The 14008-nt window shown below is 41.2% G+C and overlaps 2 protein-coding genes across 8 annotated transcripts in view; both read left to right on the forward strand.

Annotated features, from left to right (window-relative positions):
• Window positions 1–104: 104 nt before the first annotated feature.
• LOC146518577 (actin nucleation-promoting factor WASL) lies at window positions 105–13564 on the forward strand. The gene is made up of 10 exons (XM_085159214.1): window positions 105–910; window positions 4351–4497; window positions 4720–4806; window positions 4901–4976; window positions 5067–5139; window positions 5221–5305; window positions 5412–5565; window positions 5678–5904; window positions 5987–7261; window positions 9940–13564. The coding sequence occupies exons 1-9, from the start codon at window positions 812–814 to the stop codon at window positions 6125–6127; spliced, it is 1089 nt and encodes a 362-aa protein (XP_085015340.1). The 5' UTR covers window positions 105–811; the 3' UTR covers window positions 6128–7261; window positions 9940–13564.
• The window catches only part of pfkfb4b (6-phosphofructo-2-kinase/fructose-2,6-biphosphatase 4b), a 33089-nt gene continuing 26223 nt past the window's right edge, over window positions 7143–14008 (forward strand). For 5 of the 7 annotated variants that reach the window (XR_014874054.1, XM_085159207.1, XM_085159206.1 and 2 more), the window contains exon 1: window positions 7143–7261. Coding sequence is in view for 6 of the 7 variants with exons in the window: in XM_085159207.1 (XP_085015333.1) it covers window positions 7219–7261 (43 nt within the window). In the remaining variant the exon portion in view is untranslated. Of the gene's footprint in view, window positions 7262–13449; window positions 13580–14008 lie in introns of those variants that run through there. The other 2 variants (XM_085159210.1, XM_085159208.1) reach the window with 1 other exon arrangement.

The raw sequence follows: 14008 nt of genomic DNA on the forward strand, positions 1-14008 counted from the left end.
GTTCATGCTCGTTATTAATCTTGCCAAACATTTCCGCGTGCTTGAAATGTCTTTCTTTACCAAGCCATTAGTGTTTCCCGTTGTACTTGGCTTCAAGATAAATGCTGTTCACTTTTTCACTCTAAAGTGTGCAAAGCCAAAACACAAGCTCTCTAATTCAAGTGTGGCAATTGGACTTGGATGTTTCATGTACACAAAACCATTAGAGAACATAATTATACTAACTACTTTTTAAACCTTGTGACTGAATCTTAAACAATGTCAGATTTTAATGGCTTCTACTGAGATTTCTATGTGAAACCCTGATCTCATGCAGTGGGAGAAAATTAGTCAATATTTTTCACTGGAAGGGTCGTGGATTTAAAGCAACATGGAAATGGAAATATTCAGGGAAATTAAAATAATTTCCTTGGGTACAGAACTTAAGCAAATGTATGAATGTAGGTGTTTAGTTTTGTGTTTGTCTTTAAAAGTTGTGCCCCAACCAGAACAGGGAACTGCCTTCCTTAAAAACGACTTTATTTACACTTCATCCCACATATGGTTAATAAGTACTCCTTTGTTTCACTGACGATTGTACAAGTGACCTTTGAGTATGCACCCTCAATCATTTGGTTACTCAAAACTGAGTGGATACATGGCGTCCATAAATTTGCATGATGACATGCTGTAATGGAAACGTTACCATTCAAACTATGGTTAGGATCAGGAAGTGGTGTGTTCAGGACAGGTCCACTGGACGCATCTGGAACAGGAGGAAAGGCGAGATTAAGAGGGTTGAGGTAAGGCGAGGAAAACAGGAGTCTCTGTGATGGCCTTGGCTCTGATTACTGGAAGTCAGGTTATAAGTGACCTCCTGACGATCCGTGAGAAAGGCATCCTCATCGGTCTGCTGGAGCCGCAGTGTAAGGTACACTTCATTAATTTGTATGAAAACAGCTGAAATATACTCATTTTTGCTGCATGTGTAGTGACATTTTAACCAGATTAGCGTCCAATTTAAAATGTTTGGTGTTTATTTGTTACATTTATTTGATACATTTATTCATAAATGCTGTAAAATATGATGGAAAAATAAATAACAAAGCTGAGAAAATTGGATGTGTTTTAAGAGAGTAAAACACATTCCCACCATCTGTTAAATTCTACATGATGATAATAGTACTGTAGTAGCTCGATGTACTATGATGTATGTCTCTCTGAATCATTTCATGCTAACACTTGTTTTCATGTTATCATCTGCTACTATCAGAAGGAGCCTGGTGTATGAATGGGTCATGTGTTAGAGCTATTTTAGTTTTACATTTAGCCTAATCTTGTCATCTGCAGTCTCAGATGCTTGTTTTGTCTGGCACCGTTGTGTTGCCAGAGCATCAACCACAATATTTAAATATTATTTAAATACCACTCCGCAGTAAATAAATGAGGCATTTTTAAACAATTTTCAGTGTTAGGGCTTTAGACAGTTATTTAATTAAATTTTAAATTCTGTGGTGTATTTGTTACCTTCCCTCTGTTTTCTCTTGCTTAGAGACTAGAGGCTGTGTTCATTCTGGCCAAAACATTTCTGTTGCGAAACACAGAGGCACTGTGTCTCTGTGTCTCTGGTGTAGATCAAATTAGGCTATGCACAAACTGGCTCTCCCAGTTCATTACGTTACACTGACATTATCACTACCAAGAAGAAACAATTTGGGAAAAAAGACACAGAGCAGACCCAGAACAGAGACACTGATAGGAAAGAAATTGTCTTCATGGTGCAGCCATAGATGGCCATTTGATTGGCAACATAAAAATACTAAATGGAGAAAAAAAATCACAAAAGTGAAAAAAATACATTATTTTATATCCTCCAACAAAATTCTAGGGTTAACTTCCAGAGTTCACAAATACATCCTTTATAGTGGCATGTAAATGGTTAATGACCCCTTTTTAGGGCACTATAAAGTTCTTGTATGGTATCCTGTGTTTACATGCACACAAACTGCATTGCGTCTGGTGTTGTGAACTGGCACTCAGTAGATAAAACTGAATTATGTTAAACTGAAAATCTGTAGTGTGAAGAACACACATCCAGATCCAGGAGGGCCAGTATAGCCTGACTAACACATTCTAGACAGATGTGTCACCAGCACAACAGAGAACATTAGATATCTTGATTAATCTCTTATAGTCTGCAGTCTTGTTATTCCATGTTTTATGTGGTATGGATGAGGCTGACTTGCCTGTGGTGAGCAAAAGCTGCTTTGAAAGTGCATTTTGAAGTACAAACTACTGACAGTAATTTATGATGCAGCATGTCACTGCCATTGTGGGTTCCCTGAGACACGTACAGATGGTTCTTTTATGGTGCTTCCTTCCTTTATTACTTGTGTTTGCTTTCACAATAAAATTGTCTTTCCAAACAACGTCAAGTTCACTCACCTGCTAACACAACCTCACCAACTGCCCGTCCATACTCACTCCACACACCTGGCCCAAGTGTACTACTGCACAAGTACAAGAGATACAATGCCTAGCCCGTGCTCCACCCCTCCCCTGTCGCTGAGCCAAACCCACATGCCTCCACCACAATGAAAGACAATTATAACAATTTATAATGCTAAAACATTCAAATCACAACAAAAATCGACAGAAACTCTAATATACATGAACCGAAACATTAAATGCCACTGAAAATGTGCAAGGTTCCAGGTTTGGTTTCATTAAAAGAAAAGGAAAGACATGTTGATTAGTCCTACTTAAGAAGACTAAAGAGTGCAGGCAGGGTAGAGTGGGTGGAGACAAACGGGGCGGGAGATTTGTGACAGCAGGATAGCTAGCAGTGCAAAGAAAGGTTTACAATATGGGACTTAGACCTGCTATTATGTGCGGTGTGGAGAAAGTGGAACAAACAAAAAAACAGGAAGTGGAGATGAAGGTGGCAGAACTGAAGATGCTTCAACTTTCATTGGGAGTGACCAGAATGGAGGAAAGGTTAGAGAAACAAGGCAGAGATGGTTTGGACACATGCACAGGAGAGACAGTAGACAGTGGAGCTGCCAGGCAGGAAGAAAAGAGAAAGACTGTAGAGAAGCTTCATGGATGTAGTGAAGAAGGACATGCAGTGGTAAATCTATAGGGCTGAGGTTTGGATTTTGCATTCTGCAGACTGTGAGCAGCTTCCACCTCTTTTCACATGCACTACACATAGGTCAAGTGTGTATGGTTATCTGCCTGATGTATACATTGCCTGGGCCTTTGCAGGGTTAGAGGAAGAGAGGCGTAATGCAGGTCAAATTACACTATATTACAGTATTCAGTTCAGATGTATTTATATTGCCCCAAATCACAACAACAGTTGCCTCGGGGTGCTTTAAATTGTAAAGTAAAGACCCTACAGTATTGGAGAAAGCCCCACAAATCAAGCAACCCCATTTGAGCAAGCATTTTGCAACAGGGAGAAGAAAAAAATGTACTTTTGACAGAATAAAACCTCGAGCAGAACCAGGCTCAGAGAGGGAAAGCCATCTGTCATGACCAGCTGGGGGTTGAGAGGTAAGAGAAGAGAAAAGAAAAGAGATTGTAGGGAGGCAGGACAAAACACAGACTAAGGGAGAGAGAAGACAAAAAGGCAATGGCATGCTGCAGTGGTAATATAAACACGTGGGCAGTGAAAAGAGGTCAGTGGAGTGAAGAAGTGCTCAGTGCATGTCTGAGAGCTTCCTTTTCTCCTCCTGCATGGCAGCTCTATCTTTAGCATCCATTGTCTAATATAGCCACTATCCCTCCTCTGCACGTCTCGTCATTTCATTGCACAAAAACTATTTAAAAAAAATAGCTACTCTATTTGAATCACCACGCAAAATTGAATGTAGTTGAACAACCAGAAAGGTATTACAAAATGTAGTTAAACTACAGGATTACTTAAAAGTAGTTCACTATTACCTAATTGAAGCAACAGAAAGAAGTTAAATGGAAAAGAGGTCATCAGTCTCTCTGAGGAGCAGCATCTTTGCTGTAAAATGAAACTAGAATGACTCAAAGGGTTACTGTCAGTCAGGAAACGTGAGCTGGTTTCGAAAGTAAATGATTTCTTTTTTTAAAATCGGATGTTACTCATTAAAGAAGTGATTGTGTAGGAGGACGGGCGCACAGTGTCTTCAGGACAGGGTTAATGCAAAATATCAGAAAAACAAACCAAAGCTAACTGCACAACATCATTACTGAAGAGACATTTACACAAAGACACCAGGAAGTTGCATTAAATTTTCTAAAATTTAACACCAACATGAATATGCCTGTGCCTTGTATCTTAATAAATTGCACATCATGTATTGATGCACTTTGGACCACTACTGTCTATTTCAGCTGATGAAATCTACAGTAGCACAGATACTACAGGCCATAAGTACCCCAGGGGAGAGGCCAAGCTGGAGTCGCTTAGAATGCGGTGTGGTGTGTCTCATTGAGGATTCGTCCATGCATTCCTATTTCCTGCGCTTATACTGCGTCAAGGTAAAAAGAACATCATTACTGCTCACATTCACTCCACCCACTCAAACTGGCACATACGTTGAAACGTGCACGCTGCTTCCAGCATGGCACAGCACGGGGCAGCTTGAAGTGTTTCCTCTACTTTGAGGTTTCCATCAGCAACAATAGGAAGACTCATCCAGATGGGTGCGCCTGTGCTTTTCCTTGTGCAACTCTAACAACTCCTCTCATTCTGAAACACAGCGTTCCAAGTTACTGTGGGAGCAGGAAATGTACATTCCATTCAAGTACACTGCAGCGCGTGCTTTCTTCCATACTTTCCCCGCAGATGTAAGTGATCCTGTTTTGTCATCGATGCATGCTTTCTGATTATCAGAGTGCCACTTTTAGGTTGGATTTGGGTAGATTTGCTGTGTTTTCGCAGGACTACCAGGTAGGCGTCAACTTTGCAAATGACACTGAGGCAGAAGAGTTTCATCATACCGTGGAGGCTGCCTGTGGTTAGAATAACAACAAACACATCTACACGTATAAATGCTCTCAAAGGCTCAGCCCTGTCTCGTATTTTAACACAACCTTTATATTTACAGAAAAGATGACCAGCATGATTGAAATGACAGCAGTGGGCAGTTCAACGAGGAAACTGCCTGCTGATGATTTGGGGTGAGAAAGATAGCACCACTTCGTGTCTTTAGAGGGAAGGAAAGAGCGTTAAAGAGTTTTGTGTTCTTTTGTTCTCTTTAGAATTGAACCATTGCACAGTTTGAATGGGGAGAAAGATCTCCCTATCGACACATCTTCCACGGCAGCTCCTCCAGCTTCAAGTTCTGTATGTCAAACTCTACAGTGAAATGTTAATGGGGTAACTGTTAAGCTGTTATTAGTCATTAATAATAGCATGATAAATGACTCCCTGTTATGTCTGCTTGGTGAAGTTTAAGGATCTTGACCCGGCTATGAGGAGACTGTTGATGCAGGCCAAACTCACAGAAGAAGACTTGAAAGGCAAAGACATTGCCGAAGCTGTTGACTGCATCATCAACAAGTTTGGAGGGCTGAAGGCTGTGCAGAGAGAGCTGAGAAACAGAGGTACTATATCCCGTTAAGTTTATTAGTATGTGCAAATATTTATTTATGTTTTAGTTTCAGGAAAAATAATTGTTTATGTTTTTTAAGACAGTGTTCTGTCATATGCACATAGGCCCAATCTCTCAGACACTGCCAAGATCTGCAGGGGCTTCCATCTATCTGAAGAAGGGCCCGTTGCCACCAGTCCCTTCCATCAAAGACAGCAACACTTTTCAACAAACACCAAAGGACATGGACACGGTAGACAAGAGTCAGACAAACACTCCGATTCCTTTCCCTCCACCTCCCCCTCTGCCAGCTCCTGCAGAGAGGTTCAGAAAGAGTGCAAGTTTCAAAAATGTAAGAGGAAAAGATCTAATTGAGCATCCATACTTGTACACAGTGGGTGGGCTGAACAAACTTTTGTGTTTTGTGCTGTTAGGCTGGCTCCCGAAAATCAACAGAGACAGGCTACTTAATCCTGGTTGCACTGAGAGAAGCGTTCAAAGAAAAACAGATGCTTCAGCAAAGCAACAGGGAAGATAGAGAACCTACTGCTACTATTCCTAATACTAACCAATGATGGACTCCTTTAAGAAATCTTGGAAGTCAGCTTGTACTGTAAATGTAGTTAAAGATGCAGCTTTTTGGCTTTGATTGTCAAACAAAGCAGTGGTCAGATTAAATTGCTATAAGGCAATTGGGTAATATGAAAAGCCACATTGTGCATTTAAAAAAAATTTAAAATGCTATCATATCAGTACAGTATGCTAAGTCTTAGTTTAGAGTCATAGATGTCACTGAATTAGATAACGAAGGGCCAGATTTTCACTTCACAACGTAAATCCCAGCTTCCTTAAATGTACCCTACAGCAATATAAAGATAAATGAAGAAACAGATGAACTTTTAACTACTCTTTTGGTTTAGTTTCTTTTCTGGAAATCTAGCTGAAAGTGTATGTTTTACTTGTCTTCTGTATAACATTTGTCATGACTGTAATGTTTATGTTTTTAAATATTCTGATTTCTGTGGGGTGCAATGTTTTATGTATTTTTTTTAAAGTGCTTTAATGTACACCCATGGTGGAACCTAAAGAATAAACAAAGGGGAGCACGCATTATAGACAAGATATGGAAGCTCTGTTCTCCTGTACTATAACAGCACTGCCTGCTTTCAGTTTGCTTACAATTCAGTAAAATCTGACTTTACTTATCCAGACATAAACAGTGTAAAGGCCAAGGTCAAAGTCGACAAACAGGTGAGTGTGGTAAGTAATTCAGTCAATTGCAAAGGTAAAACCCCCTCTGCTCTTTTTGTTTTAGATGCTTTTCATGTGCTATTTGTGGACCAGTGTTTTAAAAAAGGAGATTTGGGAATAACCTCATGCAAACAGATATTTAAACCAATGTGAAGCGGTGTTCCTAATGACCCCCCGCCTCCCACATGATACTATTTTCTAAATCTCAAAAGAAGAAAATGAAATGGGGTTAAGGCATTCTTAGAAGTCTGTTTTCGTGGAGAGGTGGGGATGAAAGTGGATGAGCGCTAACGCAGAGAGGTGGGTGTGCGCACGCTCCCGCAGACTGAGTCGCTTCATTCATTTGAGTGGCCGAGCTGCTCTAAGCGTACTGCGCTCACCAAGCTGGGAAAAAGACTCTTTTAAAACGGGGATCATGAGAGGCTCCTACACTCTACGAAACGCGCAGGAGAGGCCAGGTAGGACGCTGAGTCCTGTCTTTTATTTTTCGTTATTTGCTCCTTTGTACGTGACGTTGCTGCGAGTCTTCGCTGGCACGGAGTACAGAGTGTGCTGTACGCGAGCAGCTGGGCTAACGGGCGGATGAAGTAAACAAGTGTGTGTCACGTAGGCTTGCTCCGGAGCTGTCAGCGCTTTTTGCCGTGCAAACGAAGGAGGCAGACTGCGGGGCAAGCCTAGGAAATGTGTAAAAACGGCTGCTTTCAGATGTGTTGCAGTAAATAATGAATTTTTGTTACTTTTTAAGCGCTTTGGCAGCAGCTTCCTGCAGAGTGGCTGCAGCTGTTGCTTAGCTAGCTGCACGCAGCTGACAGCCATGGGAAGGAGAGCAGAGACTTGTAAACACTGTTATCACAGGGTCATAGTAGTTATGTGTCAAACATCACGCCCCAGACTCATCCCTATTACTGCCTGGGCTGTGATTCGGGAATATTTGATACATTTCTGGAGCTGGTCGTTGATCTGGCACTGCTCAAGCTAGAAAAAGTTGATGGTTAGGAGATAATTATGAGCATACTGGTAAAAGGAGAACTTCTGGCTCTTCTTGCATTCACTATGACCTCCGGGTAGCTTTGTCCTCTCCCACGTGGCTTCATAAGTTTGTAATCCATTAACCAGTTATAGGAAACTTCACTCTTGCTGTTACACCAGGGTGGATCTTTATTAGCAGTAACTCGATAATTTCCAAAAGCATCTCCTGTGAAGTCATTTTATTAACACGTGCTGTGCAGCAGGGGATGGTGCACAAAGACTTTAAGAGATTTCAAAGTCTAAACAGACGCTCAGGTTTTGTCACTCACTGCTTACTACTCTGTTTACTTCTGCTTGCTGTTCTTGTTCCTCCATTACTCGTTTGCACTTGTGCATAACAGCGGCACTTGGCCTTGCTCTAATGCTATGTCCCATACAATACAACGTTTTAGTTATTATAGGAACAGGCTCTTATGTAATTCTATTAGTCATGTATCCCGATGAGTCTGTTTAACGTTGCATAAGACACCATGCAGGCAGGTACACAGATTTCCTGCTGTTCTTTTTCGCAGCTGTGGTCACGGAGGTTTAAATGTGTGCAGGCTGAGCTGCTGTGGCAGGTGTACGAGGGATGAGCAGAGCTCAGGCTGCACTGGTGAGGAGACGTGCTTCACTGGCTGTCCTTATTATGCATAGACACAGAGTACACAGAGAGAGGTGGGGCTGGGCAGAAAAACAGGAAAATCATACTGGAGTCAGTCTATCTGTGTGCAGCTGATCTGTTTATACTGAGGGGGCTGTTTAGTGTGGCAATGGCAGCTGATGTGCATATTAAGCTGCCCTTGCTGTTTAACAATAATCACTGCTACTCGGAGTGGAGGGTTGGAAAGGCACTGAGTTGGCTTAGTCATGAGCACCAATATGTGGTTATAACTGCAGATTGGCTAGGAATATGTTCCAGATTGTGCAGCAGAGTCTTAACAGATTATATCATTATGTTTAGCCACAATAGCTGTAACTCCCGCAGGATATTCATCTCCGGGGCTCAGAGGTTGCCTCAGACGCTGCATTAAGACCGCCTTCTTTCTCCAGCCTTCTCTCTGTAATAAAATACCATAAAAAAATCTTTATATTTGGACATTTTCATATCCTCCAGATTGTGGCTCTAAATCCCTCTAGTCCCTTCTTAAAGGCTTGGTCTCACTCTCCCTGCACTTCCCTCTCCCTCCTGCCCTCCCTCTCTCCGTCTGCTCTATATCTAGGTGAAAGTTCACCCGCTCACACAGGCTTGCAGCGAAGGCTTGATGCAGGCTGAGGCTGTGTCATATTTATGCACTGAGTGTGCAGCTCCACGGTGCTCTAATCTAGCTGCTGTTTTTGCATGTGGGAGCATTCAACCTCAAGGTCGTTGGAGGTGTTTTTGTTGTGCCTTACTTGGTCTTTGTTAATCACCCCCGGATGAAACGTCTCCTCTTTTGTTCTCCACACTATTTAATTAAGTATGAACCGACAAAATGATTCTAGGTCACACCATTCATACAGATTAGTTACAAAAATATTACTCTTTTAATCTATGTTAATTGACAAAAGCAGCACATTGGCAGCATATTTGAAAAGCAGAAACAGTAAAAAGGCTCTATTTTTAGCTTCTCTGCTGTGAAGATTTGCTAATTTTTGCTGGCTTAAAGGTGATTGAAAAGGAATTTCAATCACCTTGAACACGGGAAATTGTGAGCAACATTTTGTGTGATTTTTCAGTCCTTTATCAGAGTCAAAATGGAATTAAATGTCTAATAAAGCAGACAAGACCACAGACTTTTAATAGCTTGACAGCTTCAGGCATTATCACTCAGCAGTGTAGACAAATCCTTTCAGATGAGTCCGAAAATCAAACTCTGTCGTTTTAGGATTATCTTGTTGCCAATTTCCTACAGTCCAAAATGAGCCAGAAAAACAAGGGCAAACATTTCGTCAACATTTCAAGGTGCTAAATATGAGTGTTTTGTATTTTTAAAATGTCTGTTACTCCCAATCAGCTTTTCCTTATTGTCATGGTGGTTCTTGATAACCTTGAGCTACCCCTCCAGTGCATCTGCCTGCAGACCGACTCAGACTTCACCGTGTTGGACTGCAGATATCTATAACAGTTCTTGTTGTGCTGGTGCAGGAGGGGAAACTCTAACCAGAACCTGCAAGCTCACCACGAGCTACAGAGCAGAACAACGACTACCCAGCAAGTCCAAAGATGGTGGTGTTGGAGTCTATCTGAGGGAGGAAAGAAATCAGGGAATGCCTCAGCTGCAGGGATTGAAAATGGGCCAGGTCATCTTTATTCCATCACTCTTAATTTGGATCATATTCTGTTTGCAGGACGGTTTCATGTGCATTTAACAGATTTCAAAGCCATCTCAAACAAGCTGCTTCGAGCAAGAAGACAGAAAGAAAGTGTTCTCAAACCAAAGCAATCCAAGTGAAATATGGGTTATAAAGGCTGCTGTTTGGCACTGGTTGTGTAAATTTGGGGTGAACTTTGGCCCACATTAGATTGGAATCTGTTACATATTCCTCTAAATGATGCTGCGGGTCAAAGCCTATATTTAGGGAAAGTAGGATCATAGTGGCCCAGAAACAGGACTGCCATCTGCTCTCGTCTGCAGCCCACATGAACAGAGTTTCAAATCCAGATACTTTTCACTTAGAGATTTTCTGAGATGTTTTTTGTGGAAGAAATTATGAAACCAGAGGAGTAGACTCAGAACTTGTACATATACCAAATATTCATACATACATACAAAGAGTTTGTTAAGAATTATATTGAAAAGGTCAAATGTCTCGGGTCATTGCAGGTCATTAGATGCTGTATTTTAGCAGGATGAATTTAAAGACTAATTTATATAGTCGTTACTGGACATTATGTATTTGTTATTCATTTATAATTTACATTTATCAGATATGCCACTTGTGTTGTTTGTGCCATTCACCAGATTAAACTGACACAAACTTTCCAAGAACTCAGCCTCTGAGTGGTTGAAGAATAACTTTTAGTGTCCCTAAAAGCCTCCCTATGGCTGTGGACATGCATGCTTGAGTGCTTTTATTTGCTTAGAAAGCCAAATGTTTGAGCATGTCTGTTGATTTCCTGAAGCCCTGAAGTGAAAGGCTGATGGGATTAGTGGTGCTGACATGTTGACTGCTCTCAGACACTCCTGCCTGCTGACCTTTTGCCTAATGACCTCTGGTGACACTGTAAACGTCTCCTTACAGATTTGTCTCATTGTAGGGCCTGCTTTGGTGAAGCACAGCGCCCTCTGGTGTCAGAACCTTGGTATTTTGTTTGGGCTTGTCAGCATTGAGGATAAACGATGATTACAGGATGTTGTTGAACTGACATGACTCACTTATTACTTAAAAGTGCAATTTGAGTCTTCTGTTCATCTAAATTTGTGCTGCCGTCTGCATTTTCTCATAGGTTCCCATTTATCGTTTGAGACATAAAAACTGTCAAGCAAGCACATTGTGGCTTCTGACTTTGACTTTTACCCAACTTATTTTCAGTTTATTTATGATGCATGGTAGACTTTACTACAAGTGGGAGCAAATAACTGATTCACACCTACCTAACAGAAAATTAATCTGCATTTTTTTGAGAAACAGAGAGAAATGTGACGATGTGTTGGTCCATGTCCATGTAAGTTATCCTCCTCAGACCCGAGCTCTTGGTTTAGATGCATTTTAGATGTGATTACTTCGATCTGATGAGAATATAAACTTATCCTATTTGAACAGGAATTTGTTACATTGTCACATAATTGCTGTAGCTTTTTAAAGTATTTGTGTTTTTAAGACAACACACTTATTTTTTCAGTATAACACAATAATGTCTGTCTCTGTGTTAGCACTGAGCTGAAGTGGACATATGAGTATTGGACTGTTGCTGTATATGTTACCCCAGGCCATCTACTTAGTGCCTTTTGTGGCATTTCTTACTGTAGCTATGGTAATGTTACACAGCTCAGCAGCGAATCCTACCTCAGTGACTGTTTCACCACTTAATTGATGGGTTTAAATTGTCTGGCAAAACTGAGGTGCTTGTGTTCGACTCTGTTTTACTGAGGTCGGTCAATGCATTGGACCCTCTGCCAGAAACATCAAATCCTCAGCTAATCTTGGAATTATTTTCCTGTCTTCAAGCTCATCCTTGTCAAGCTCAGTCTTTACTGTCACTCAGTAAAAAGCCAGGCTCCTGCCTAAATACGTACAGCTGCTAGGGCCTTATTCCAACCGTCACGCGACTACACTTTCGAAGTTGTGGGGCTTAAACTTTGGAAAAGCCTTCCTCTTTATATCAGTTTGGCTGAATCAATATTTTGTTTAAAACTGCTGAGAACTCGTTTTTCACAGGTTACCTTTTCCTTAAATCCCTGGCCTGTTACTTTTGGCTAAGTAATCACTTATGCTTGAATTGTGTTTATGTACTATATGTTGGGGTGGTAAATACATGTTTTTTGACAGACTGTAAAGCTATTTGTAAAGGTGTGTTTAAAAAGTAAAAATGAGAATAGTTATTGTTATTCTCCCCGCTTTTTATTTTAGTTTTTATCGTTTTTATTCAGAAACCCCTAGGCTTTTCTTATATCATTGTATATAACAGTAAAAATAAACTACTATACTTAATACTATACTATACACTATATTCGTGTTTATTAACCAGTTGCATTTTTTGTTGAAAAAAATATTTACATCTATCAGACGGGAGTTTCTGCTGCATCTTACTTTGCTGGCAACTTTTGCCACATTAAGCATGTGTGATCAGTGAGGCCCGTGACTGGGTCGTGTAAAGCTGAGGCTTCCATGGTTTTCACGATGATGTTGAGCTGTGCTCCCAGCAGTCCGCATGCCCTTCTTTCCTGCCCATGCACCTCTGCTATTGGCTGCTGGGCCTCTCGTTCCATTTCTGATTGGCTCGATTTCTTGCTGCATTCACTGCCCATGTGTGCTTCATGTGAACGCCTAAAACTTGTTTTTCACTTAGCGTCTTCGAATCGTACGTACGTAGTTCACGAGTTATTACGGTAACTTGTAAACAGTCGCGTTTTCGTGAATTTTTATTTTTATTCATTCATTTATTTATTTTACAGATGTTGGATGCTTGTGATATTTCAACACAAGACCCTAAGAAAAATGCTTCACAAGACTTTAAAACACAAAATGGTCAACAAAAGCATTGAACTTTACATGACCCTGGAGTGAATTGAGTATTTGCTTGATTGAGTATTATTTGGGTAAACATTATAATGTCTTTGGAGTATTTTGTCTTTTATTAACACGATTGCATTTGAATTCTTCAAACTCAGTTGGGGCTCTTAATCAGACTTCCATACGTAAAATTATGGTGGGAGTTTTTATATAAGCACCTGGGATAATACTGTCACGTGAAATATGTAAATACATTAATTCACGCTGACATGGGGAAAAAGACGACTGAAGTATCGTTACATCCTGTACCGGGACATTTTGTTTTCTTCCCTCCCTCGCTTTCCGTTGCGCTCAGTATCCTGTCCTTACGGTAATGGGGAAACTGCTGTTCCTCAGCTGATATATAACATCTACCCCCCTGCAGAATTTCAGTGCCAGGCTGAAGCCCACCGCCTCAGTTTGTTTTCAGGAGGGTAACGTAAATGACCCAACAACTAGGATGATAGACAATCAAGAGTTTATGGTGGAGGGTTACCCGCGGGAGCTCACCCAGAACCCTCTCAGGAAGATCTGGATGCCGTGCAAAAACGGCCACATCGCTCATAGACGCGGTAAGATGCAGCAGGTCGTCAAGTGCGCAAAGGATGTGTGTCGGAGATGCGATTTCGCTCATCTGTGGATATGATCTCGTCTCTGGTCTCTCTCATTTTTGTTCTGTTTTGCACGTTTAATGGTCAGATTTGTGCTTGAACGTATCACGGCTGGTTGAGATGTTGCGTGCTCGGTAATGTTGCATCAGGCGCATCTTGGCTGGTCCATATTTCTCCTGACATCACATGCAGGGAGTGGGATTCTGAATCAGTTTAGCATCCGATTACACAGGTCTACTGCTTATAGTCAACGTGCCTTATGTTAGTTTGTCTTGTAGGTGTAACACTGGGCAGCTGTCCTGTAATGTGACCCGGGTGCTTGGTTTTCTGTCTGATTTTCTCTCTCACTTTTTTTTTTTTTTTGCTGAGTCATTGTCTGCCTTCCCCAGA

This window comes from Neolamprologus multifasciatus, chromosome 5 (assembly GCF_963576455.1).
Source record: "Neolamprologus multifasciatus chromosome 5, fNeoMul1.2, whole genome shotgun sequence".
Taxonomy (NCBI): domain Eukaryota; kingdom Metazoa; phylum Chordata; class Actinopteri; order Cichliformes; family Cichlidae; genus Neolamprologus; species Neolamprologus multifasciatus.